This window comes from Nematostella vectensis, chromosome 13 (assembly GCF_932526225.1).
Source record: "Nematostella vectensis chromosome 13, jaNemVect1.1, whole genome shotgun sequence".
Taxonomy (NCBI): Eukaryota; Metazoa; Cnidaria; class Anthozoa; order Actiniaria; family Edwardsiidae; genus Nematostella; species Nematostella vectensis.
The window spans coordinates 5,234,388-5,260,197 of NC_064046.1; the positions used below are offsets into that span (position 1 = coordinate 5,234,388).

The 25,810-nt window shown below is 40.4% G+C and overlaps 4 protein-coding genes and 1 non-coding gene across 7 annotated transcripts; 1 reads left to right on the forward strand and 4 right to left on the reverse strand.

The window, feature by feature from the left end:
* Positions 1-2,572: 2,572 nt before the first annotated feature.
* LOC5518082 (9,11-endoperoxide prostaglandin H2 reductase) lies at positions 2,573-5,477 on the reverse strand. 2 transcript variants are annotated; one of them, XM_032362521.2, is made up of 3 exons: positions 5,188-5,477; positions 3,933-4,403; positions 2,573-3,515 (listed from the first exon to the last, which is right to left on the reverse strand). In XM_032362521.2, exons 2-3 carry the CDS (start codon positions 4,199-4,201, stop codon positions 3,086-3,088), a joined length of 699 nt encoding a protein of 232 aa, XP_032218412.1. In that variant the 5' UTR covers positions 4,202-4,403; positions 5,188-5,477; the 3' UTR covers positions 2,573-3,085. The 2 variants fall into 2 exon arrangements, with proteins under 2 accessions (XP_032218412.1, XP_001638003.3); XM_001637953.3 differs by having other exon boundaries at positions 5,349-5,469.
* Positions 5,478-6,039: 562 nt separating this feature from the next.
* Positions 6,040-6,110, reverse strand: Trnag-gcc. The gene has a single exon. It is a non-coding gene; the product is annotated as a tRNA-Gly (tRNA).
* An 82-nt stretch (positions 6,111-6,192) lies between these two features.
* Positions 6,193-15,952, forward strand: LOC5518024 (T-cell activation inhibitor, mitochondrial). 2 transcript variants are annotated; one of them, XM_032362520.2, is made up of 8 exons: positions 6,193-6,368; positions 11,272-11,401; positions 11,638-11,758; positions 12,522-12,753; positions 12,986-13,271; positions 13,846-14,090; positions 14,444-14,575; positions 15,041-15,952. In XM_032362520.2, exons 1-8 carry the CDS (start codon positions 6,346-6,348, stop codon positions 15,261-15,263), a joined length of 1,392 nt encoding a protein of 463 aa, XP_032218411.2. In that variant the 5' UTR covers positions 6,193-6,345; the 3' UTR covers positions 15,264-15,952. The 2 variants fall into 2 exon arrangements, with proteins under 2 accessions (XP_032218411.2, XP_032218410.2); XM_032362519.2 differs by lacking the exon at positions 6,193-6,368 and adding an exon at positions 9,665-9,870.
* LOC116601592 (transmembrane protein with metallophosphoesterase domain) lies at positions 15,844-18,263 on the reverse strand. The gene is made up of 3 exons (XM_032362522.2): positions 17,464-18,263; positions 16,968-17,133; positions 15,844-16,283 (listed from the first exon to the last, which is right to left on the reverse strand). The coding sequence occupies exons 1-3, from the start codon at positions 18,221-18,223 to the stop codon at positions 15,953-15,955; spliced, it is 1,257 nt and encodes a 418-aa protein (XP_032218413.2). The 5' UTR covers positions 18,224-18,263; the 3' UTR covers positions 15,844-15,952.
* Positions 18,264-19,047: 784 nt separating this feature from the next.
* Positions 19,048-21,919, reverse strand: LOC5518081. Its single transcript, XM_001637952.3, has 3 exons — positions 21,682-21,919; positions 19,587-19,718; positions 19,048-19,348 (listed from the first exon to the last, which is right to left on the reverse strand). The coding sequence occupies exons 1-3, from the start codon at positions 21,857-21,859 to the stop codon at positions 19,233-19,235; spliced, it is 426 nt and encodes a 141-aa protein (XP_001638002.1). The 5' UTR covers positions 21,860-21,919; the 3' UTR covers positions 19,048-19,232.
* Between the last annotated feature and the right edge of the window lie 3,891 nt (positions 21,920-25,810).

The window sequence follows — 25,810 nt, forward strand, 5'->3', positions numbered from 1 at the left end:
ACATTCATTTATCTATTTTGCAGGGGTCTGGGGCTTTCAAAAGAAAAAAAATTGAAATTCCAGACTTTTAGGAGACTCGGAAATTGATCAGAATACCTGTTGAAAAAATAAGGCCCTCCCCTCAACCCTGTATCAAAATTTTAGGCCCTCCCCCAAATCGACGCTCAAATTCTTCCAGCACTCCCCCAAACATAGCGGTCCCCCCCCGTAAATAAAGACCCTTCCCTTAGTTGTCCCCGACGCCTGACAAAACACTAGGACTTCTTTTCAAGGAAGAGGGGACCGGATCCTTTGTTCTTTAAAGGTTTTTCTTATATTAAGCCAAATACCTGATGAAAATAGCCGGGTGGCGTTTACCCGATATTTGTATCGCGAAAACCCAGCCTCGAGCGGTTCGTAGCCACCATATTAAATTTTTTAAATTTAATTTTTAAATTAAATGGATAAACATCAATCAGCTATCATCGATTTTTAATGACTTTTAACGATTGTCTAGACTAGATTATTTGGCTTCTCTATCCATTTTGACAGAAGGCCTTGGGCATGGGTTTCTAGCGATAAAAAGGCTGCGGGCAGAGATATTGTATCTAAAAAGTCATAAGAGTTTGGGATTTAGGAGTACCAGAAGGCCAGTTGCACAAAACCTGGATAGGTTACCTAATTATAGGAAATTAACGCTGGTAGATATTAACGTCTATCAAGTGGACGCGTATCAAATTAACGAGAATTTGAGCATAATGTATTCAGATAAACTAAATTAACACAAAAAGATTATTTTTTTTTCAATTTGCTGCTCGGTAATACTTTTCTGATGCCAAAAAAACGTTTTGAATGAAAGTATTTCAAATTAACACTAAACTTAATAAAAGTATATTTCATGGAACGTTCAATTTCTTATAATAAGGTATCCACTGTATCCAGTGTATAATTATCCAAGTAAAACAGCTATGCACAAATAGAAGGCTGGATAACCATCATTTACCACTAATGGCTTCCCATTGCTAAGGCAAATCCTTTTGTTTCTTTCAAACAAAATGGCAGCCCTGGCAAAAGTGTCTGTTAGGTATTAAAGGCCCCGTTGGGTGTGTGAATATCCGTTTTGTGTGCAAAACCCTGTTGGGCATCTGAGCCCCTGTTTGGTGTGTGAGTACCCGTTGGGTGTGAGCCCCTGTTTGGTGTGTGAGTACCCGTTGGGTGTGAGCCCGTTTGGCATGTGAGCCCCTGTTTGGTGTGTGAGCCCCTGTTTGGTGTGTGAGTACCCGTTGGGTGTGAGCCCCTGTTTGGTGTGTGAGTACCCGTTGGGTGTGTGAGTACCCGTTGTATGTGTGAGTACCCGTTGGGTGTGTGAGTACCCGTTGGGTGTGTGAGTACCCGTTTGGCATGTGAGCCCCTGTTTGGTGTGTGAGTACCCGTTGGTTATGTGAGTACCCGTATGGTTTGTGAGTACCTGTTGGCTGTGTGAGTACCAGTTGGGTGTGTGAGTACCCGTTTGGCGTGTGAGCCCCTCTTTGGTGTGTGAGTACCCATTGGGTGTGCGAGTACCCGTTGGGTGTGTGAGTACCCGTTGTATGTGTGAGTACCCGTTGGGTGTGTGAGTACCCGTTGGGTGTGTGAGTACCCGTTTGGCATGTGAGCCCCTGTTTGGTGTGTGAGTACCCGTTGGGTATGTGAGTACCCGTATGGTTTGTGAGTACCTGTTGGCTGTGTGAGTACCAGTTGGGTGTGTGAATACGCATTGGGCGTGCGAGTACCCGTTTGGTGTGTGAGTACCTGTTGGGCGTGCAAGTACCTGTTGGGTGTGTGAGTACCCGTTAGGTGTGTGAGTACCCGTTGGGTGTGTGAGTACCCGTTGGGTGTGTGAGTACCCGTTGGGTGTGTGAGTACCTGTTGGGTGTGTGAGTACCCGTTGAGTGTGTGAGTACCTGTTTGGTGTGTGAGTACCCGTTGAGTGTGTGAGTACCTGTTTGGTGTGTGAGTACCCGTTGAGTGTGTGAGTACCTGTTGGGTGTGTGAGTACCCCTTGAGTGTTTCAGTAGCCGTTGGGTGGGTGAGTACCCATTGGGTGTGTGAGTACCTGTTGGGTGTGTGAGTACCCATTGGGTGTGTGAGTAGCCGTTGGGTGTGTGAGTACCCGTTGGGTGTGTGAGTACCCATTGGGTGTGCGAGTACCCGTTGGGTGTGCGAGTACCCTTTGGGTGTGTGAGTACCCGTTGGGCGTGCGAGTACCCATTTGGTGTGTGAGTACCCGTTGGGTGTGTGAGTAGCCTTTGGGTGTGTGAGTACCCGTTGGGTGTGTGAGTACCCATTGGGTGTGCGAGTACCCGTTGGGTGTGCGAGTACCTGTTGGGTGTGTGAGTACCTGTTGGGTGTGTGAGTATCCGTTGGGTGTGTGAGGTCCCGTTGGGTGTGTGAGTACCAGTTGGGTGTGTAAGTATCCGTTGGGTGGGTGAGGCCCCGTTGAGTGTGTGATTACCCGTTGAGTGTGTGAGTACCCGTTGGGTGTGTGAGGTCCCGTTGGGTGTGTGAGGTCCTGTTGGGTGTGTGAGGCCCTGTGGAAAGAAAAGATTCTTAATGGATCTTGTGACCTACTTCTCAAGTTATAAATGGTTCTTTGAGCTAAACTGATTTGTGGTTAGTGAATTACTACTCTGGACCCTACCCTACGTTTTTTTTCTAGACACGCCCCTGTGACAAGACTTTTTTCGATCATTCCATGGGCCTGTATTTTTCTTGTATAACTTCGAGGAAATTATACAGATTCTCCCCAGAAGGGGAGTTGTACGTCTCAGATGGCTGTTTTGTTGAAAACTCTTACTTAAAATATTAGCGAGATTCTTCCATGCAATCATGTTTTTGTTGTCAGTGGCCTACCAGCTTTGGCACAGGCAGCCCAAGGCTCGTGGGATTATCTAAACCACTTTCTGCACCACAATTCCCCAAAACAGCACACAATGCTAATATAGTAATGTAACTAGCTTTTTATTGAGGAAACAGTCAATTCTTTCAGTGTTCTAGATCCTGATCTGTTTGAATGTTACACTTCGGTCACTTATGACATTTTTATTTAACAATATGACATTTTTACTTAACCTTCCCAAGGCCAAAGAATCTTATGCCTTCCTGTTCTTAGATTCTCCTCTAATCCATCTAGTATTTCCATATCAGCCATACTAATAGTAAAGTTAAACACATCAACATTTTCTATTATTCGACTTAGCTGCACTGACTTAGAAATACAGATATACCCCTTTTGTAAGGACCATCTTAACAAAACTTGTGCCGGGGTCTTGCCATACTTGTCGCCCAGTGATCTCAGCAAAGGATCATGCAATTTCTCTCCCCTGGTAAGCGGTGAGTAAGCCTGGATGGCAATACTATGCTTGCGACAGAAGTCAACCAACTCTTCCATCTGGAGGTAAGGGTGAACTTCAATTTGATTGACAACAGGGGGGATAACTGAATGCTTTTGAAGTGCTTCCAAGTGATGTATGTTGAAGTTGGACACTCCTATTGATCTGCAAAAGAAAAGACTTAGTCTTAGACACTTCTTTTCCTCATAGTTCCTGGTCCCCTTACTGCTTTATAGTCCCTGGTCCCCTTATATTTTGTGTTTTACATACAAAATGTGTTTTGCATACAAATGATTCTAGTAATTTAAAAGCCAATAACCAATGAGTGTTTTGCTCTAAGATGCAGACACACCCTGTTTTTAAGAAAAAAAAAATATAGTAGAAAGAGTGGTTTTCAAAATCAAGTTCAACAAAATGAAATTGTTAAAGTGTAATAGTCAAGCCAGAACAAAAGAGAACAAAGATATTAAGTTACAGTGTACTAGTACTATAAATAAACTGAAAAGTATTTCACTGGTTTTTGAAAACTCTAATACAGCATTGAGATTCAATGTAAAACAAATGGAATCTTTCAAAACAAACCTTGTTAGTCCTTTGCCCTGTAGCTCAGCCATAGCTTCCCACGAGCCAACAACCCCAGCTGGTACAGGGAAATGAATAAGATATAAATCCACATAGTCTACACCTAATGCAGACAAACTCCTGTCATATGCTTTCATTGTTTTCTCGTATCCATGGTCTGTATGGTACACTTTGGTCACTAGATAAACTTCACTCCTGGGAACAGCACTTTCTCTCAGAGCTTCACCAACTCTTTTCTCATTGTTGTAGCTTGCAGCTGTATCAATCATACGATAGCCATTTTCTAAGGCCCACAGTACTGCCTGTTTAGTATGCTTTTCATCAAGGTCATAGAGACCTAGTCCAAATCGAGGTATTTTATAGCCATCACTGAGAGTTCTAGTAGAGGACAGGGTAAGTGTTTCATCCTCAGACCAATATGAAAGGTGTGCCTTTGACAAAACAGGAGAATTCTTGTACCAGCTATAATAACTGTAAATATGATGATAATTGTGTCAGTGTCTTATATAGTAGTCTGCTTAGCAGCTGCTTTTAGTGTCATGCATGACATCCCCAAAAGCGGGCCTGCTATAAACTGAACCACATCCCCTTTCTATAATTGGCCAATCAGAATCCTGTTCCAGAATCCTGAAACAGTTTGCGCGCTATGCTAATTGCCTTAATGTGAGTAAGCACAGTAGTGAGCATATCCAGAAAGTGTTGCATCTAAATTTGAACAAGGAATTATCCCATTGAATCAACCTCAGCATGTTAACATCCATAAGCACAGCATTAATTATGCTCCAGTAGAATTAATCTCTAATCAATTACAAGCATATGGCTATAACAGCAACACTGCTAGACTAAAGAGTCGCAGTGCATTGTTGGAAACATCAAGGCATGCCGTCTGCCATCAATGGTAGCTGAACTTTACTGGTAGTGTTGAACTTAAAATAAGGGGGAGGGTTTCTGTTTTCAGTCTGTGTTTCTCACATTTGCTCAAAAGGATTCAGGAGTGAATAGATTAAAGCTGGTGACTTATGTATGGTACTTATGTATGTATGTTTCTTTTTCAATATACGCAAGCGCTGTCATCACATTGGATATATTCAGTAAACTGTTGTCATCAAATGGATGAAGAAATAAATGTTCACAGTTTCATTTTTCAGTGTTCAAAGAAAAAAATGGTTTATTTTAAATGTGTGTATTGGTTTAAAAAAAATTAGATGGGTCTAGTGACCTATTACCAGAGCTAAGGATGTCGGTTTGAACTTACTTGATCCGTGGTCAGTGAATTACTACTCTGCACCCCACCCTACTTTTTTTCTCGACACGCCCCTGTGACAAGACTTTTTTCGCACGTTTCCACAAACCCTCATGACGGGCAAGTATCGAAGCTATTTTTCTTGTATAACTTCGAGTAAACGATATTACTACCTTTTACAGATCCCCCTCAGAAGGTGAGTTGTACGTCTCAGATTGTTGTTTTGTTGTAAACTCTTACATAAAATAGTATCAGCGAGATTCTTCCATGCGATTATAGTCATCCTGAGCGCCTGCGGTAGTTTGGTCAGCAGGGCATACCAGCTTTGGCACAGGCAGCCCAAGGCTCGAGGGTATGACAGAGGATCTTTTGTGGTTGATGTCTAAAAAAACTCATCCTATCTTTTGGGTTCCAATTTATTTATTTTTCTCTTGCGGCTATTTTACAGCACACACTTTCGCGTAACACGGTCCGAGCGAGCGACGAAGTACCGACTCTTTCTATATCTTACTTACTACATCCTAGGGCGTGGCGGAGACCGGGCGATCTCCGGCACGCCATGGGTCCCCAAGGATGATATGATAACAAAGTATACCAGGGGCCGGTTCCTAGAAAGCTGTTAAGCCTTAGCCCAGGGATAAATACGGCTATCTTGACATTTGATTGAATAAAAAGGGCTTTTATCTCTGGGTTAGCGTTAGCCTGCTTTCTAGGAACCGGCCCCAGAGTTATAAGTTTCTGAGTCAACTTCAGGACATGACTTTATTCCTCAGTCCCCACCTGTCATGGCGTTGACGCGACAACCGCTATGAAGTCACTTGATCGTGCACGATAATATAAAAATCAAAAAAAAAAAAATGTGCGTGCACTGGCCGGGAATCGAACCCGGGCCTCCCGCGTGGCAGGCGAGAATTCTACCACTGAACCACCAGTGCGCGTCTTCTATCGCTAGGCTTTAAAATCTATTATATACAAAATGCAAATGAAAATTCTTATACAGTTCCTCGTTTCCATCTGGCAAAGCACATGATGGGTTTTGTTGATAGTTTGGTGTGTGCGAGTCGATAAAGTTGTCTTCAAAAGGGGAATGAGATTTTGCAGCAACATCTTAGATACTGTTCCGTACAGCTTAGTGAACGATATCCGAGGCTTAGAGATACTGTTGGGGGCATGTTCTGCCGCTTGTACTCACGGTAAGTAATTATCAGACTCGCTGGTCGCATGACGCAACATGAATTTGAGCACGACCTTTTACGAAAATAATTTTACTACTACACGAAGCTTTATCACATAGAACGTTCATTAATCTTTCTTCAGAAACTTGTTGGTTTTTTTATCGAGGGTGATTTTAACAGTAATTCTCTTTTAAGGCTTCAGTTTTTTAAAACATAGTTGGAGTAAATTTTTAATGGGAACTTTTATTTTTTAGTCGACATGAAGGGCACGGATGATATAACAACAAGAAACTTCATGCATATTTAACAGTTGTTATTGGGTTATTTAACAGTGTTCGTCACGAAATGAATAATAATGGAATCATAATTATTATAATATTCGTTATCATCATTTTTATAATTATAAATTTGGAATTTTGTTTGTGAGATTTTTCCAATGGGGTCAACTCTAGTCATGCTGTCTGGCACGTATCCTACAGTTCTTTTTAGCAACATGCTTGTCAAGAAATCACATTTTAACCTATTTCAAATAAGGTTGCACGCAGAGAATCCATGTATCCTAACCAACAGTGCTTCATGGGTATCAAATAGATAAGCAAATAAGTAATTGAAAACAAATCAAGGCTTCAAAAGCTGTAGAATTTTTGTTCATGTATCTATGAAGATTCCTATGGCTTTCAGATACCAGGGTTCAGCCATTTGACCATGAAGCACTGGGGGTTACGATACATTTATTTTTTAGTGCAATCAGGGGCGGATCTAGGTGTGGGTCCAGTAGACCTCCCCCCCCCAATTTTTTTATCTGGCTTGAAAAGGAAATATTGGGGGGCGACAGCCATGCCCCTACAGTTAATTTCCATATATTTTTTTTAAATATTAAGGGGGGCACATGCCCGCAGTGCCCCTGAAGAGGGCATGTGGTATTAAGTGTTCAGTACTGAAATTTTATATATTAAATATTTCTGTGTTTTCTCCAGACTTATAAGTCCTATGCAGTTATAATGCTCTTAACACAATGAGGCTGGAAAAAAAATTATATATATATGCCTTAGACTTTCCAAGTCAGTTTATTTTAGGGAATGTATGCCAAAAGTCTAGATGATGTATGTGTCCCCTCACTTAACCAGAGGTGTCTTATGAGCATTTTATTTCTTGGTTTCTGCATTGTTGTCTGTATTCTCTGTGACAAATACTCTTCTGAGAGTAGTGGTACAGGCTTTGCTCAAGAGGATCTGGGTTCGAAGCTGTGATGTGTTAACATGGGATTTTTTCAGAGGTGTAAACCTAGCTCTCTATGTTGGGGACTGTGTACCCATGGCTGAGATGACTATATCAGTGGTGGTGGTGTCTGGACAGATGGGCCTTTTTCAGTCTCTGTACTCGGGTTAAGGTTGGGTTGACAGTGTTTGCTAACTCTATAGTTTCGGGTCGCCATTCTACCCAGTCTTTATCCTGGCAATTTTCAGCTGAATTTACAAAAGAAAAAAAAACAGACCAATAAAGCAGATACCTCCCCCCTATTTTGAGTTTTTATAGCCTGTCAAAGTACTGCTGCACCTAGTCAGTGGTATCCAAGATTTCCAACAGTGCTTTGCAGTCCCGTCTCTAATTCCTCCTCACTCTGCTAATCAAGCAAAAGTCGATGGTTGCTTGTATTTTTCATCAAAAATACAGCTTTGAGCATTTTGAGAGAGTGCCTTAGGACATCCAAAAGTCTATTGGGGCATAATTGAGTTTTGTGCTTATGGATATATGCAAGGTGGATTCATGGGGATTTTTTCTTGTTTGGCTCTGCCTCGATGAAAATATAATTTTCTAGTGAATCACCACAGCTCTCCTAAATGCTGTCTTTTCTGAAACCAATTTGATAAAAAACCGTCTGACTTTGGGGAGAGGAGTGTTGACTGGCCCTCATTTTTCTATGGATCTCCCAGAATGCTTTGCAATCTGTTATGTCAACAAGTGGTTTCACAAGCCCTCAAGGAGGAATTTTGTTTTGAGGGCATGGAAATGGACATGGAGGATCAGAATAAAGGTATCTATTTGTGTCTTGAGTTATGTTTGTTTGATCTTTTTCCCTTGAATTTTGTGTGTTTTGTTGAGAGGGTTGGTTCTGCTGTTTTTCCATTTTCGATTTGAAATTTGTCAAACAACCTGAGCCATTATTTGGCTAAAGAGTAGTTGATATCACCTTGGATGGATGCATATCTCAAAGACCATTTATCCCTTAGACTGATGCGCCCAAATATCTTCATCTCCTTGTGTTTATTTTGCATTTATGATTTTGTTTTGGTCATGGGTACTTCTCAAAGCCGGTCGGGCTGGTTGAGGGGTCAATGTGTTAATGGGAGAGCTGCTATATATAAAGCCATAAAATATCAGAGAAGAAAAGAGTTCTTTGTTCCTGCGTATGGGTCATAGTTTTCTATTTATACATGACACATACAACAATGGCATACAATTTTAGGCATGTACCAAGGATCTTCTTGGGGGAGGGGGGGGGGGGTATGTAGTAATAGCGTTCATATGGAAAAGGATGGTATTTTACGATCCTTCAATGAGAAAAAGTGTACGTTTTTGCGGCCAAGGGCGATACGCAGGGTGTACGTTCATTCAGTTGATGTTAATTGTGGCAATAATGCAGGGCTGTAACAGACCTTGAAATACTGGTGTATGTGTGTAGGAGGGGAGGGGTCACAATGCAGAGACATTAAGAAGGGGGTGGATAGAAATAAGCTTTTGAGGGGGGCTTGCATCCTAGGGAGAGTAACAACTTTCAAAAGGGGGTAACAATGCAAGCCAATTATTATATAATCTCACAATCATTTTATTTACAATACTGACTTCATGCGATAACAAAAACCAGATTGGGAGGGAAATTCCCAGTTAAAATTAATGCTATGGAAGAGTTAAGACCTAATAACCACGGCTTTTAGCTAGATACAAAACTCATTGCCTTTAGACTTTTATCATGCCATAGAAGTGTCGTAAAAGTTTCCCGATGGCCACGTCGTCTTTGACGCCTAACATAGAGTATCGGTGCTAAAAAATTACATGGTTTTCTTTACCGTCCCTTGCTTCATTCTGTTGTGCGCGCCTTGCACATTATTATCTTCTTGTACCGGACGCCCAATTTATAATTTGTCATTATCCTCAGAGAAAGCATGTTATTGGCGTGTGAAGGGCATCAGTTGTTACTAACGCTATCATTACATATGCACATATGCATTAATCAAACATATCAACAGGTAGCTTGTCCTTGTACAAAAAAGGTCCTTAAATTTCTTGTTGTTTTCATCCTTTGTGGGACAGGGTTCTTTTCATCTTTTTAAAAATCTATTTTGATATAGCGTGTATCGTATCGTTTCTTCGATATTTTGGGCAAACATTACTGCCCATTTGCTCGTCAAACATAAACAGAAACCCTTCGTTGATTATTAATGACGTTTTGGCGGGGAGTGACTTGAAACAGCCTTCGACCCTCCAGTGCTATAATGTTCCCGGGACTTCCATTTCTAAGGTATAGATAGATTTTACATTTTTATATTTGTTTACAAGATCACAAGACTGGTAATAATTTACGTTCTATTTATGCCATCACTTCTTCTGCGCAACATCTTCAAATCTCTCTCAGTATGAAACTTTTTAACTATGCAGCTTGTGTATAAAGAAAAAGCTAAGCCTAAACAAAACAGTTTTTGCGTCGCGTGAAGCGTTTTTCTCGCGACAAGGAGTAAATCCTGTTATATTAATTTTTTGGGGGAAAACTTGCTGTCTGGTATTTTTCAGCCGTTTTCCTCCAAACCACGACTCATGAAAACCGGGTTCAACTGTCTGTTAAGGACGCGTAGAAAGTTTGTGATGAAAGCACAAGTATCTGTGTTCGCTAACGCATAACTTTTTAGTCTTATTCTCTTTAAGTATTCTCTTTAAGTTTCGTTAGATGTTGATAGGTGCTGTTGGGGCTAGTTAGTGTTGTTGAGGCGTTGTTTGCTGGTTTATGGGTGTCTTTGGGGTTTTCCTGAGGTGGCATTGAGTGCTGTGTGATCTGTTGTTGAGAGGTAGTAAGTCATGCTACCTGTTCATCATCTGAAATTGTTTTTCAGTGTTGTAAGTTTTTTTGTGGTGTTCTAGGAATTTTGCAAGGATGCTGTTTTGGTGTTCGTAGTTTTAAAAGATCAGGGAGGAATGGTACCTATATACGTCCTGTTTATTACAGGGTAAAGGCAAGATCAGTGAGGAATGGTACCTATATACGTCCTGTTTATTACAGGGTAAAGGCAAGATCAGTGAGGAATGGTACCTATATACGTCCTGTTTATTACAGGGCAAAGGCAAGATCAGTGAGGAATGGTACCTATATACGTCCTGTTTATTACAGGGTAAAGGCAAGATCAGGGAGGAATGGTACCTATATACGTCCTGTGTATTACAGTGTAAAGGCAAGATCAGTGAGGAATGGTACCTATATACGTCCTGTTTATTACAGGGTAAAGGCAAGATCAGTGAGGAATGGTACCTATATACGTCCTGTTTATTACAGGGTAAAGGCAAGATCAGTGAGGAATGGTACCTATATACGTCCTGTTTATTACAGGGTAAAGGCAAGATCAGTGAGGAATGGTACCTATATACGTCCTGTTTATTACAGGGTAAAGGCAAGATCAGGGAGGAATGGTACCTATATACGTCCTGTGTATTACAGTGTAAAGGCAAGATCAGTGAGGAATGGTACCTATATACGTCCTGTTTATTACAGGGTAAAGGCAAGATCAGTGAGGAATGGTACCTATATACGTCCTGTTTATTACAGGGTAAAGGCAAGATCAGTGAGGAATGGTACCTATATACGTCCTGTTTATTACAGGGTAAAGGCAAGATCAGTGAGGAATGGTACCTATATACGTCCTGTTTATTACAGGGTAAAGGCAAGATCACTTGGTACCACCCTTACCGCCAGGCTCCTCTCAAATCAGCAAACCAAGGCGGCATTGAAGCCCTTCTACTTTGCCGTCCATCCGGATCTGTTTGGCCAGCACCCAACACAGCGGGTAAGAAATAAGTTTTTACTAGTTTTTACTAAGTCTGTCACTCAAGGTACCATAGCCCTAGCTTATGGAATGCTTTTCCCCCATGAAATGCCGAAACTAGCAGTGGTCGTCAAAACCACCGACTCGCCCTAATCGATTGTTTATTATTAATTATTCACATACTCTGTATATTTGAAAAGATTATTTGTCCAAGATGAAACAATCCTGACTGCGAAAGAATATTTTTTACCTTTCAGGCGACAAACGAAGACTCCTTGAAGCGGCTGAACTCGTATATAGATAACCTCGAGAATAAGTACCCCGTTAGTCCCACCCACCTAACCTTCTACATCAAAGATGACGAGCAAGTAGAACAAGGTAAATACCCCGTCATTTCCATCCACCTATCCTACTACCTTAAAGATGACGAAGTAAAAAGAACAAGGCAATAGCCCCTCAGTCCCACCCACCTAACCTTCTACCTTAAATATGACGTGAAACAAGTTTACAACAATGTAAATACCCCGTCATTCCCGCCCACCTAGCCTTCTATCTTAATAAATGACGACGTAAAGTAAGAAGAACAAGGTAAATACCCTGTACTTACCCGAATATCTGTGTGTGGCAAAACAGAAAAAGAGAGGGTCTGTTGGAAGTACTATCTCCCTAAAGTCTTCGGCTGAGTTGCGCCTGCTATACATTATTAAAGCCGCATTGTCACCAGTTTACTTCCGGTTGCTTACCTAAAAATTTCCGATGATTTTTTACGGAAAACGCGAAAAATATTTCAAAATTGTAAAATGACTGTGTCTATTGGAAGTTTCTTCGAGGTTGTGACTGATAATTTAGCGCAGATGGCCTGTTTAATATCGCGAAATCTAATATATTCTTTTGACTCTTGTCGGTTGACGTTTCCGTCGGACAAAAAAACTGGTGACAATGCGGAGAACGCAGTTTTACGATCTTCGTACGTTCGGGGTACCCTAAAGTTTCTGTATCAGTGTGACACTAGGTGTGGTGAAAATTTCCCTGTGAAACGCTGCCAGTTCAATAAAAAAGGTTAATCATACGCAGTTAGTCTAACTGCGGGGTACTAGAACAAGTCAATGTCATTAATTTCATATTACCACTCATATTGCAGAGAAGTTCAAAACAGTGCGCATATCCCTCTACTCGCGTGACCTTGGCTACACTGTCAGTCAGATTCTCAAATCATGTGGGATGATCAAAGACTTTGTGGCCGTTGATCCCGTCTCAACCCCAGGTTCTCTCGACTGGCTGCAAGTGTATAGTAAATATGGAGATAAGTGGAATGCCCACAAGTTCCACAAAAAGCCGGAAATCACTCTTCATAGTTTCCTCGATACCCACAGGTATCAGTTTCAGTGTGTTTACTACACTCCGTGGCATAGGGGCTTACTTACTTTTGCTTAGCTATAGGTCGGACGGGTGTTATCATTAATAGTTTCATGAATGTATTTGTTGCAGAGTCGAATTCCAGTTTTTGGTGTATTGTTGTTTTTATTAGTGACATTTATTGTATTCTTGACGGGTTTGACGTAATGAACGCTTCTAAATGAAATAAAACAAATCTTGCTGTTGTAGCGAAGAGTCACGTGACAAGCTGCGCAATAGCCTTCGTGATTGCGAAGAGGTCTCACGCCTATCACGTGACGTGTGCGAGGAGTTCGGACTTGCGGAGATGAAAATGGACTGTGGTTGGAGTTGTTCCGCGTGCCTCGGCTCACTCAGGAACTTTACTCAGCTGTGCCGTGAGAAGAGACACGAGATTCTTACTGGGCGTCGCCTGCACTTCACAAGCTGGACGGGGGTAGACCCCACAGGGCGTGTCATGTTGGGCATTCAAGATGTGCCGCAGTTCTGGCTTTCGGTATGTGTATTTGTTCGTTTTTTCTTTTTAAAAAGCTAAATTACTAAGTTACTGGATTTATCTATTTTACTCATCCTGCCCTACCACGGCCGCTGTTTTTGGTTAAATGCGGATGTCCATTTACTTTGATGTCTCAAATGCGAAATTTTCCCTAGCAGTCCGATATTTTTTGTTATTTGTATAAAAGCATGTGGTACTATTATATTCTCTTCCTTTGCATCGCTCGATTCGTCGTTTACCTCTCGTAATTCCTGGAGATGAGGTTACGAAGAGAAAATACCGTTTTCGCACGATTCTAGCTACTCCTGAATAATCTCTAAGTTCTACTTATGATAAACCTTTGGTGCGTGCTTAGATCCAACTCTCTGCTGTACAAGACGAGAATTGGTGCTAAAATCCGAATTCTCAAGTTCCTAATTAAAACGACGCAAAACGCCAATTGTTTTCTCCGGGGAAAAGGTCAAATTTTCAAAGGTCAAACCATCTGCCGCACCCTAAGGGCTCTGTGAGCCAAGTCTACAAGCCACTGCTTCCACTACATAATACATAATAATTTACTTCCTGTTGTCCCCAGCTCTTCGGCTCTCTTGAGGATTATGATGTCTTAGTGCATCAGGTACCATTATGGGAGGCACGTTTGTCCACAGCTCTGGGTGGTCTGAGGATCCACCACTCTCCTTCCTCTCCCTCTGTGGCTGTCACCGAATACCTCCACAACCTACACAGACTGGTTATGGGGCTGAGGAGACTAAACTACGGCAGGACGGGACATGCTGTCAATCCCGGCACCTACAAGGACTTGCATGCTAGTGTACTGAGGTAAGAGATTACCTGGATCTTCCTGTAGAAAATAAGTTTGTCTGTTGAAGTGCCCGAGTTGAAATAAAAGTGTTCTAGTTAATGTCACAACTTCTCAATCACAACTTCTCATTATTCTAGATTTTGTATGTGCATCAAAAAGCTTCTTAGAATTTGGAAAAAGCAACAGCTGATTACCTTTTCTTTTTATTAAAATGGCAGCAGGGTTCATCTATTGGATGCAGCGTTGATATAAGACATATTTTTCTGTAGTGAAAAAGTGCAGACCCATCCAGGGGGTTGCAGGGCTAAATAAAAATTATTATTTAAAAAAAGCCGTTTTAGGATGAATATATTTACTTCTCTTTTTCCAGTCCTTCTGGCTCATTGACACTCTCATCTTGTGGTGAAATCCGTATTCCTGCATCAACACCAGGAGATATCTTGCTAAAATTCCTTGAAAAAAGTGCACTGCTGGCTCATCAGCGGCGACAGGATAGCCACAGGTATTAAGATACTAGCATGTCATCATGTAGGTGACTGGAAATACAGCCACAGGTATAGAGTGATGCGAGGATCTCATTCTGTAGATGTTGAACAGCAACAGGTATTATGATATTAGACTGTCATCATGTAGATGATGCGAGCATCTCGTTCTGTAGATGTTGAACAGCAACAGGTATTATGATATTAGACTGTCATCATGTAGATGACAGGACAGCCACAGGTGTAAAGTGATGCGAGCATCTCATTTTGTAGATGCGGAACAGCAACAGGTATTTTGTGATATGAGCATGTTATCATGTAGGTGTGGTCATTTCTTTTCAAAGTCCTGATGTATGATGTATGCATGTGAAACTAGTAAAAGTATGTGACAATTTTTATAAAATTTACAAATTTCAGTCAAGCACTCAAAACTCAGTAAAAGAAATAGACCAGGATGACAAATACAATCATCACCTTATTTTTAGAATTGCATCACAAGAGGAACAGCTGATCTCACACTGTATGAACACCTTGTCGCTTCACTTGCTGACACGTGACGAGTGTGTCAGCGCACACGAGATGATCACTTGCTGTAACAGACTTGCAAAGCTACCAGCCAAGTCACTTAGTGGGCTAAGACTGGTCATATCTAAGTACTACCATGCCAACAGTGACGGCACTCTTTGTATTCCTTGGGATTGGAAATAGCTGTAATAATCTATAATTCAGGAATCTTTGCTTGAAGATGGTAAAAGTCAAGTCATGGAATTTAACAATTATCAAACAGAACAAACTCCCTTGATATGCTGCAGGGACTGACAACTGTCCATTGTAAATAAGTAAGATATATGGTTGTCTTGCTTCAATCCACTGAGCAGTGGCAGAACATTTGTCATGAAAATAGACTAGGGGAACTGGGGGCATCCTCCCCGTAGAATGTCCCATAATATGGTGCTTGTAGGTTCATTTAATATGTGGTTTAACCACAAAGAGTTTATGATAGTCAAAATATAACTTTTAGGGGTGCACTATGGCCCATACAATAAGTCCCTGTCCTTCACTATAGTACTAGGCTTAAAGCTGGACTGTTCATCAAAAGGAGGGGTGTTGCAAAAAGAAAGGGAAAGCTCAGAAAAACATTAAATTGAATACACGGCAGCTGAAAAACTTTATACTATAACAAGGCTTGGAGGACCATAGGTTAAAAGGGTAACAAATTTGAGTCAGTCAAATCAACTTATTAGTGGAGTTGGCAATTACATTATTTAAATATATCTTGAAAATTATGGCAGCTGGTTGCTTAAGTTTATTTGAATGCAAATATTTCAATAAATATTCGATAAAACCTGTTTTATATTGTACAGAGATCAATAAATAAAATTTGTGCAAAAAATCAACTAGAGGGCAATGATTGTGAAAACGGTAATTTCAGGTGTTGATCCAATTCTAAAGGGAATGCCCCAATACATTGTTCCAGGATTAACATAAATCCATGTGTCCGTATATCGATACAAGCCAGAGAAGAAAGGATTCCACAGATAGATGGGGATGTGAAGAGGAAAGAACTGCCCTCCATGGGTGTGTCCAGATAACACTAAGTCAATATCTGGGTACTGCTGGATGGCTTGTAGTGCCGCTTGTGGCTGGTGTGCAAGGAGGATGGTGGTAGTATGGTGAGGATCCCTTCCATCCAGGGCTGCAGATAGTCGCATACCATGGTCTTTATACCTTAGTATTTAAAATAAAATAAATTATATATATATATATAAATATATATTATATATATAGTGTTGGTTTGAGAAAAATACAAACTCCCTACAGGTCTGTTTCGTGGTTGCCCACTCATCAGGGGATGAGTGGGCAACCACGAAACAGACCTGTAGGGAAACCTATGTAGTTTGTATTTTTCTCAAACCAACACTATACACCGCTCTACTTTCGAGTATTGAGCACTTTCTATGAAAGCCTTCAACCATCATTTTATATTATATATATATATATATATATATATATATATATATATATATATATATATATATATATATATATATATATATATATATATATAAACAAATTGTAGTATCAAACATCGCTATCACAATATACTCCATCCAGCTATAAACTGACCCATTATTTTAATCTTGCTGGTGGCATCGTTCTATGTTAGTTATTATTGGATTTGTTTGTAGCTTCCACTCGTTTCTGATTGGCCAATAATGTCAAACAAGAAAGTTCTTGAAAATTCTATAAATATTTTATTACAAAAGGTGTTTTGCTACAACATGGTATGACTCCACTCTAACTTCTAGTATGGAAAGCCTGACAGCCACACTGCTGACTATTAGTTGTGTAGTCAATGAGGGGTTTTCATAGACTCTTAGGCATTATTTGATATATAACATGGCCACACACCCTAACATGTTAGCTTGTATGTCATCCACACCAGCCAAGTACAGCTTGTCAGTGGGGTGATCTGGAGGGTGGATTTCCACACGGCTGTTATGAAGAGGTGAGATGCCAAGGGTGCGTAACACAGAAAACCACTTGTCAACATTGCCAGCAAGATACTCGTGATTCCCTGACAAGACAAAAAGATGTTCAAATAAGCCAACCTAACAATTACCTACACCAATCTTGGTGGCCAAATAGTGGGTTATTTCTTTTAAAGGAATCTTCAAATACTATGCTTTTTTCATATGATACCTATGACTGTGTAACCCCCCCCCACCTAGTCCTGGGTACTCCCCTGCTAACTAGAAACATAATAAATCCAAATAATTTTCAACTGGTATGGGGGGTATTCTTCCAAAACGTACTACCTGTAGTAAATTAAACCCCCAAAAGGAAAAGAGGGCAGGCAAACGAAATCCTAAAAAGTGTGTCGTGTTTCTTTTTTTTCAAACTTTACCTGTCACAAAGTACTGCCCAAATCTGGCACGGATCCTACTTAGAGGTGAAGCAGCCAGTTTTAGGCTTGGTTCGCCTGAGTCAATAAGATCCCCTGTAATGACCACAATGTCCACCTCTGCCTCCACTACCTTATTAACGATCTTATCTAATTGAGATTTGCCCACTGTAGGACCAAGGTGAATGTCAGAAATTTGGGCTATTCTTGTTTCGTTAAGAGATAATGGCAAGCCTCTAAGAGGTATGGTGACGAATTCCAAATGCGGTTCTCCTAATGCCGTTAGTAACCCTGCTAAACACATGGCTAGGGAGATGCCCAAGGAAATAAACACCAACATCTTTTTGCACCCGGTATTGACCCGGGCACCAAGAAATGATAACAGAATCGAGAGAAAACTCGAAAACATTAGGTTACAAAACAATAAAATCATCAACCCGAGGCATATGTAAGACAGTTTGGTTATCAGGTAGGGTTCAGGCCCTATGAAAACACGTCCTATAAAGAAGCTAAAATTCCCTAACAGTAGAGTGACAAAGAGAAAGATCTTAGGTACTCGGCTAGTAATGACCTGGGTCAGTCGAACCCACACAAAACGTGAGAGCAAAAAGAATGCCCCAAAAGCAGCAAGAAGCACTTGCAGCCTTATTGCAACGCGCTTGCTCTCATTGCTAAGAGGAGAAGCCATTGTTGCTAGAATCCCTAAAGCGGGCAAAGCGACTGGTAAAAAAAACGTGAAAGAGAAACCTCCATCGTTCGCCATCTTGGAGCATCTGGTAGTGACCAGGCTCAAATTGAGTAGCTCGGGTGGGTTGGGTGATTAGGGGCCTGGGGTGTACCCTCAATCCCTTTCGTTGTTTTGGTTCATGTTACAATCACGTTTGGAATTGTAGTGCTATAAAAGAAGTTTATTAGTGTTTACATGGTTCCTTCAGCTGAACACCCAACAAATTTAAAACCTTTAAAGAAGTTGAACAAATACATCACTTTGTCAGTAACAATCAAAATAAAATCGATCATAGAAAAATCTTTGCTAGAAATTCTAAAGATGAATTTGGGAATTTGGTAAAAATCAGACTTTTTAAGACCCAAAACAAACTTTCCCCAAAATGTAAAATCTTGGGGGTTGAGAACACAATATCTTGAAATCCGTATGCTTGAACTATTGAAATGTCGTGATAATGTGAATAAATGATATGTACAGAGGATAGGCATACACTACTTTTCTATAAGAACCTTTTTTATAAGAACGTCTAGCCTGAGATTTCACCTAATTTTAAGAACATGCTAACATGCTGAGGCTCAGATAGCAGATTTTTTTTTTCTATTTTGTCCTGATACATTCTAAAATGCAGGATTTATATGTGCTTATAGTAGCAACCTTATTATTGCTATTGATCACTACTTAATTGTCTTCCATGTCCCAAAAATAAGAACTGCCCGGCCTCAAATAAAAATTAGACGTTCTTATATAAAAAAGAGTATACCTAGTTATAATGCTGTTGGAAAGACCGCTCTCAACTAATCAGTACACCAGATTCACTGATGTTATATTATGATGAATATATAAACCACCACTAATATAAATAGAATGTGAGTTAACCATTTAATCTTTATTTACACAACAGCGTGATAACAATATTGGTATCAGCAATTCAAGAAATTAGAAATTATCTAGCCTGCTAGCCATTGTTACTGCTTACAAAGACAAAACACAATTGTCCTTAAAAATGACAAGAAAGTTTGCACCCTATAATGTTAAGACTTGTTTTCTAGTGCTGCTGTTTAGAGGTGAAGCCGGTAATAGGGTTTGTACGCTGTCTACGCATCTTCTCCTCCGAGGCACGGATCCAATCTTCATTCAGAGTTGGTGGTGGCTCTGGCCCGACTGCAAAAAAATATAAAGTTTAGTGTTTTAAGTTGGTTTTTGGGAAAAAGATTTAGGCCAAGAATTTTGTTATTGATGGAAAAAATATTGTATTTTTTTACTAGGTGGTGTCCATCTAACAAAAGTCTCCCTTTACTTTGTCTACACAAACCTTTAAAATCGTATTAATTTGTTTCTGATCTAATTGCTCCGATAAAAATTTTAATCAAGCTGCTTACAGTTTTAGGATTGTACTTACTATAAGTGCGCAGGAAGGCAAAAAATGCAAGTGATAGAGAAATCAGTACACCAACTCCTCCTACGACCTTCTTGGCATAGGGTTCACCGAGCTTAGACTCCTGCAATGTCTTTGGAAACTGTGATTGGTACACTGGAAAAACAATACATAAATGGTCAATAAAAGGCAAGAAAAGCATAGGGAATTACTAGGAATACAACATTTAGGGGGGCATTTTGATAGCATCATCAACCTTAGTACAGAGGAGTAAAATCTATACAGAACAACCAGCATTCCTGAGGCTAGAAATACTGGTTCTGGCAGTTACCGCGGTGATCCTAGATGCTAATCCCTCAGATACTTATCAGATACTAAACAAATACTAAAAATGGTCAGGGAGGGTACTTCATAAAAAAAATAATAATAATAAAATACCTATTTACCGAGTAAAATCAGCTAGAATCTATGGAAAGGCATTATAATCGTGGTTTCTTAAATTATTTACAGAAACTTCTGAAATTTGTGTGGATCCTAGACTAATGTCTGAAAAGAATATTTTGTCTGGTTTCTGGTTTAGGTGCATGCAAATTTATATGCAATACACAAGGAAATAACTATGATATACATTTCTAAAACGTTCCTATATCAATTTAGCGCTAAGTTATTGCTGGGTTTTCAAACAGCAAAATGTTACTTTTGTACTTTTTGGCGCCTACATAATGAATGTTGTCTACGATGAAGACCAACCAACTTGAAGTCACGCTTGGATCACACGCTTGGACATCACGCTTGCTACATCAACTACAGTAACTGTTCTACATCGCACTTTTACAGAGAGTTAATAAACTGGACTTGAATTGACTGGAATAAGACCAGAATAAAATTAAATCATCCGAAAGAAATGGATTTTTTTTCTTTTGAGATCAGCATCAGTTTTTGGACCTGTTTCTAATATGTTCAAACAAAACAAAAAACAAAAAAGATAAGAAAGGAGAAAATGTTCCTACCTAGCTGCTATTTATTCCTACCTACTGCTATCTATATGAACAAATCCAAATTTGTTCCCCCATATTTTTTATTCAGTTGTTTATACTATGTGTATGTGGGTGATCGCCTTTTAATATTTCACGCTAGTAATGACTGAAATTACCCTGGTTCCAGAGCCTCGAACGTCTCTCTATTTAGTGGCCTACGAGCACTAAAACCAGTGTAGACTGAAATAGAAATTTATTAAATCCACTAAAAAGCGGGAAAATCGCTGTAAAAAATATGTTGACATATTTCCAGCCGTACTCTCTAATTCTATGCAGAAAATAGGTAAGTTTTATTTTTTTTTTGTTATCAACAATTACCATCCCCCCCCCCCCTTGCTATTAGTTTCTGTTTAGTCTGTTTAGTTTCTGATTAGTATCTAAGAAATTTTAGTATCAAGGATCACCGCGGTCTGGCAGTTTTTGGAAACTACAGTACTCCTCTTTTCCATTTGATGTACAAACAGCACCAGTATTTTTTAGGCCTGGAAATCTGCATAGAGACTTTTTTGACATGAAAAAAAAGAATCCATAATATGCCTATAGAATAACAAAAGCTTAAAAAAACATTTTGAAAAAGTATAGGAATGGGTTTTCACTAAATATTTAAGATATCAGGTTCTTGAACTTCTGAAATAAAAATTCGGAGAAAAAAAGCAAAGAATCTGCCTTTTATTGCGCTCTTTTGTATACCGAGTCCTTCAGCCAGAGAGCCTGTGTTGGACCAAAGCCATACAGTCACATGTTACCGAGATTGCGGAAATGAAGAAATAAAATAAAAAAGACTTGTAATCACGATGTAATCACCTTTCTGGTGGGGAATAACGAGAAGTTGAGAACACGGTGACAGTAAACTGTTGGTATTTGTAACGAAAACGTACAAGTTGGTTTTCAAATGAGGATAGCTGACTCATTACAGGAGTGCGTGATAACGCTCACGTTTTACGAAGACATCAATTTCTTCCTTTGCAAACACAAGCGATTAAAAATAATGTACACCGCATTTTATTTGATTCAGTTTAATGTTTTTAGTGGTGAAAATCTAATATTATATTATTTAAAAATAGCATTACATGTCGACTCACATGCGACTCTGTCCTCCTTGCTTAACGCCGTCCACGGTCCTTTCTCTTTGGCTTTCAGAGCCTCTAAATCAGAACCAAACTCTTGTCTAGCAATAGGTACTGGGTCGAATTTGCGTGGAGCAGAAGTGTGGATCCTTCTTCCCACTAATCGCGATGAAATCCTCAGAAAATTTGCCATTTTCCGCAGGTTATTACCGGCTCCTACAAAATGGCGGATAGCAAGGATATCCCAGGAGGCCAAGCGGCTTGACGAGTAGAGTAGGACTGGATACCACAGGCAACCCACGCAGTCAATCTGATTAGGAGAGTAGTAAAAGATAAGAGGAAAAGGAAATGGCTGCTAAAGCAAGTAAGCTATATTTGAGTTACTTAATTGTGGTGCAAAATTTTGCTGCTCTTTTAATTTTACCAGCATAATCGCCGCACATGAAGAATGATCGAATATTTTTTCGAGGAAAAAGATGACTGTTTTTCTTTCTAAATTCATGTTTTGTTTTATTTTGTATCTTTTAACACCGAATGGTCGTATCTTTCATTTAATTGAGAGTGGAGATTTTTATTGTTTGATTATATGAAGTGCAGTCGAAACTTCCATTAAGAGGCCCTCTATTTAGCGGGCACCCTCTATTCAATGGTCATTTGTCAATGTCCCGAATTTCCCCCTCCATGTTTCCTATAAATGTGACCTCTATCGCACGTTCCTTCTATTAAGCGGACGCGGTCATCAAAGGAGGGTCCCAATTGGCTGATTTCATTGTATTTTACCTCTATCAAACGGTCACCGTCAATATTTGCCAGCATAACAACATATTTTTCATTCGCATATTTCTTTCAGAAGTAAATTTAAATTCAACCTCTGAAAGTTATTTCGGTTGTCTATTGAGACTTATGTTGTCTTGTACGGACCAGTCGCATCAAATTCCCAGCAAACATTTGAAAACCTGTCACCTTCTAATAAGAAATTTACAAATTTACAGTTCGTATAGGTCTCTTTTGGTACTAGTGCTAACCCACGTTGACAGTAGTTTTGGAATATGCCTGATATGATGAACTTCGACTAACTTCAGCCATCACCGTTTTGTTAGCTTTTCCTCTTTCTACAGTATTAGGATAATTTATATTAGTTTTTTTTTATTGAGAGACATTTTTGTCCCAAGAGCCCTGGTCTCATCTAGAGGACTTATGCCATTTATACAATTGTAATTATATCTCTCATTTTAGTTGGCTACCGCATAAGTTTGTAAACAGGCCACGTCTTAGGACTAATATTATATAATTCTAATATCAAAAGTAATAAAAGGAGTTGTTATGTATAACGGCTTGATAACGCTTATTTAAAGACGAAATATAGAGACCTCTATTAAGTGGCCACTATAAGTTCAGTCCGGAGGTTGATCGCTCAATAGAGGTTCGACTGTTTTTAAAGTGGAAGATGCTGCGTTTAGTGGAAAAGGCTCTGAGCAGCTCGACTCTAGACGGCCTATTGACAACTAAAAGCAATCTTGCCCATGGGCAAGTGACTTTATCGAAGGCCCCCGAAGGCACAGGAGACTAAGAGAGGAGCTGCGTTTACCTGATGATTTTGCTCGAGGGGCTTGGTGGCCAATCGGTGATTTTGCTCGAGGGGCTCGGTGGCCAATCGGTGATTTTGCTCGAGGGGCTCGGTGGCTAATCGGTGATTTTGCTCGAGGGGCTCGGTGGCCAATCGGTGATTTTGCTCGAGGGGCTCTATGGCCAATCGGTGATTTTGCTCGGTGGCTAATCGGCGATTTTGCTCGAGGGGCTCGGTGGCCAATCGGTGATTTTGCTCGAGGGGCTCGGTGGCCAATCGGTGATTTTGCTCGATGAGCTCGGTGGCCAATCGGTGATTTTGCTCGAGGGGCTCGGTGGCCAATCGGTGATTTTCCTCGAGGGGCTCGGTGGCCAATCGGTGATTTTGCTCGAGGGGCTCTATGGCCAATCGGTGATTTTGCTCGAGGGGCTCGTTGGCCTATCGGTGATTTTGCTCGAGGGGCTCGGTGGCCAATCGGTGATTTTGCTCGAGGGGCTCTATGGCCAATCGGTGATTTTGCTCGAGGGGCTCGTTGGCCAATCGGTGATTTTGCTCGAGGGGCTTGGTGGCCAATCGGGAGGAGACTTTGAGAGGGGGGAGGGGTATACACCACGGCTTTCTGCGCATGCGTGCCCCGTTATTTTCATAGTCGAACACTTTACGCGATAGTCGGTAAGGGTTGCGAGGGAAGCTACGGGTGGCATGTCAGGTTACGAACCGGGCTTTTTCGGGTGCGCTTCGAGGCACATTTCAGCCAATTTAGCGAAGTTTTGTTTTATTGTGGTTTTATTATCAGAATTCAGCCTAATAAATTCTGTTCCTCCTGCCCTTGTTCACATCGATCGTGTTTGCAGTTTATCTCATCAACACATGTCTCACTCACGCTTGAAGGTACCGCTGTGTCTCTGTTGGGTCCTCTTTAGCTCTTTGCATAAGAACTTCCATTCGAAGCTTGGGGGAAAAATACCAAACAGCAAATGGTTGCTTCGTAGGGCTTGTGCTGCAAGGGCTTTTCATTCTCCATGGAAACCTGTTGATTTACGTCCACCAAAAACGATTTCGGAGAAGAACATTTTTTGCCGATACTGTGGGTGTGTCCGAGAAAAAGTATGATGCATAAGAAAAAATTGGAAGCTTGTGATAGTCTCATCAAGGAGCTTCGCGCCATTATACGCTTTTTTCCCCACGGATAGTGTCCTTCGTATGTATTGCCTTATATGGGCATAGATGCCCATATTTAGAAGAGCTAAACTTTTCCCGCTCCCTGATCTCCAGAAAACATGGTAATTATACTGATTCCTGTCAATTTGAGACTCGCTGCAAAAATTATTAAGCAAAACTTGCTCGCTTGGTCAAATCTTTTCCTTACTAATCCTATGAAGTCCTTAGACCCAGGCCTCCAAGAGATTGACCGAGCGGGTTTGAAGGTCACCCAAATATTGATATGAGGATTTTTCTTGGGGGCGGGGGGGGGGGGGGGGGGTTGGGGGTGAAAAATCCGAAAAAGTGGACATAAAGTGAAAGTGGACGAAAGTGGACCTTTGGCCGCTGTGCGCTCGCACTCCCTGCACCCCCTGGGAACGGGCCGGAAATCCATATGTTTCTCAAAGTTGTAAAGAGAAATTACTTTTATTGCCTATCTAATGACGGATAGAGGTTTTTAGTATATGTTTTAGAGTAAAATTTAAGAAACTGTGTTCTTTATTTTTTAACTTCTAAGCAAACCATGTTATTTCACTTATTTGACGCTCAATGACTGGGTGTGTTACGCCGCAAAATGTAATAACTAACGCAACATCTTAACGCAAAAGGTAATAACTTTCAACGCAAAATGTAATAAGTGATTAACGCGCATTGTAATAATTTTTCAATGCACAATGTAATAAATTATTTAACGCAAAATGTAATAACATCAAATAATGACTACAAACCTATAAACTATAACTAAAAGCTGTAACTAAGACAATAGACAAAACGCTAGCATGTAGTGACCAACAGTTGTAGTAGTCCATCTCGAATCGACGGTTGGTCTCGGTCTCTCCAAACACTTGGTAGTGGTTCTGTCAGCAACCTGAGATGGCGAATCCTCCCTAAATCACGGTCTGTAAAGCTGCGATACTGTGCGGGTTTGATTGTATACTAGTAGTAATAAATGCAAAGAGAGAGCAAATGACATCTGCAGACGATGTCGCAATCATTGAATTAGGTAATTTCTAGACACAACGCGCAATATGACTGCAAAACCATTATAACTCAGTGGTAAAATTTTATATCATGTTTTGAAATGCTTTCCCATATTTTTCAAAATTCTCTTCGTATCACGACTACAATAGGAATGTTTCAAATTTATATGCACCCTGGACTTTGTCACTTCTCAAACTAAATCGGGAATAATGTCACACCAAACCGACAAAACCCCTGGAAACCAAGACAAGAACAATGCAAAAGTTCTCTACGTGTTAACATTTCATTATTTTCTTAATATTAGTAGAACTTTTAACTATTAGTTAATAGATAAAGTTATTGCATTTTGCGTTATTGCATTTCGCGTTAAATATTTTATTACATTTTGCGTTG

Bases quoted from the DNA above. Each gene is read 5' to 3' on its own strand.
- LOC116601592 (XM_032362522.2), bottom strand. From the start codon at position 18,223: ATGGCGAACGATGGAGGTTTCTCTTTCACGTTTTTTTTACCAGTCGCT. The intron at 17,134-17,463 runs GTAAAGTTTGAA...TTGTCTTGTCAG, and splicing joins TGGGCAGTACTTTGTGACAG to GGAATCACGAGTATCTTGCT. The intron at 16,284-16,967 runs GTGTGTGGCCAT...TTAAATACTAAG, and splicing joins ATACAAGCTAACATGTTAGG to GTATAAAGACCATGGTATGC.
- LOC5518081 (XM_001637952.3), bottom strand. From the start codon at position 21,859: ATGGCAAATTTTCTGAGGATTTCATCGCGATTAGTGGGAAGAAGGATC. The intron at 19,719-21,681 runs GTGAGTCGACAT...TTGTTTTTCCAG, and splicing joins CAAGGAGGACAGAGTCGCAT to TGTACCAATCACAGTTTCCA. The intron at 19,349-19,586 runs GTAAGTACAATC...ATTTTTTTGCAG, and splicing joins TGCCTTCCTGCGCACTTATA to TCGGGCCAGAGCCACCACCA.
- LOC5518024 (XM_032362519.2), top strand. From the start codon at position 9,845: ATGTTCCCGGGACTTCCATTTCTAAG. The intron at 11,402-11,637 runs GTAAGAAATAAG...TTTACCTTTCAG, and splicing joins GCCAGCACCCAACACAGCGG to GCGACAAACGAAGACTCCTT. The intron at 14,091-14,443 runs GTAAGAGATTAC...CTCTTTTTCCAG, and splicing joins TTGCATGCTAGTGTACTGAG to TCCTTCTGGCTCATTGACAC.
- LOC5518082 (XM_001637953.3), bottom strand. From the start codon at position 5,458: ATGACTATAATCGCATGGAAGAATCTCGCTGATACTATTTTATGTAAG. The intron at 4,404-5,348 runs GTAGTAATATCG...TCATATTTACAG, and splicing joins CTGAGGGGGATCTGTAAAAG to TTATTATAGCTGGTACAAGA. The intron at 3,516-3,932 runs GTTTGTTTTGAA...TTTCTTTTGCAG, and splicing joins CAGGGCAAAGGACTAACAAG to ATCAATAGGAGTGTCCAACT.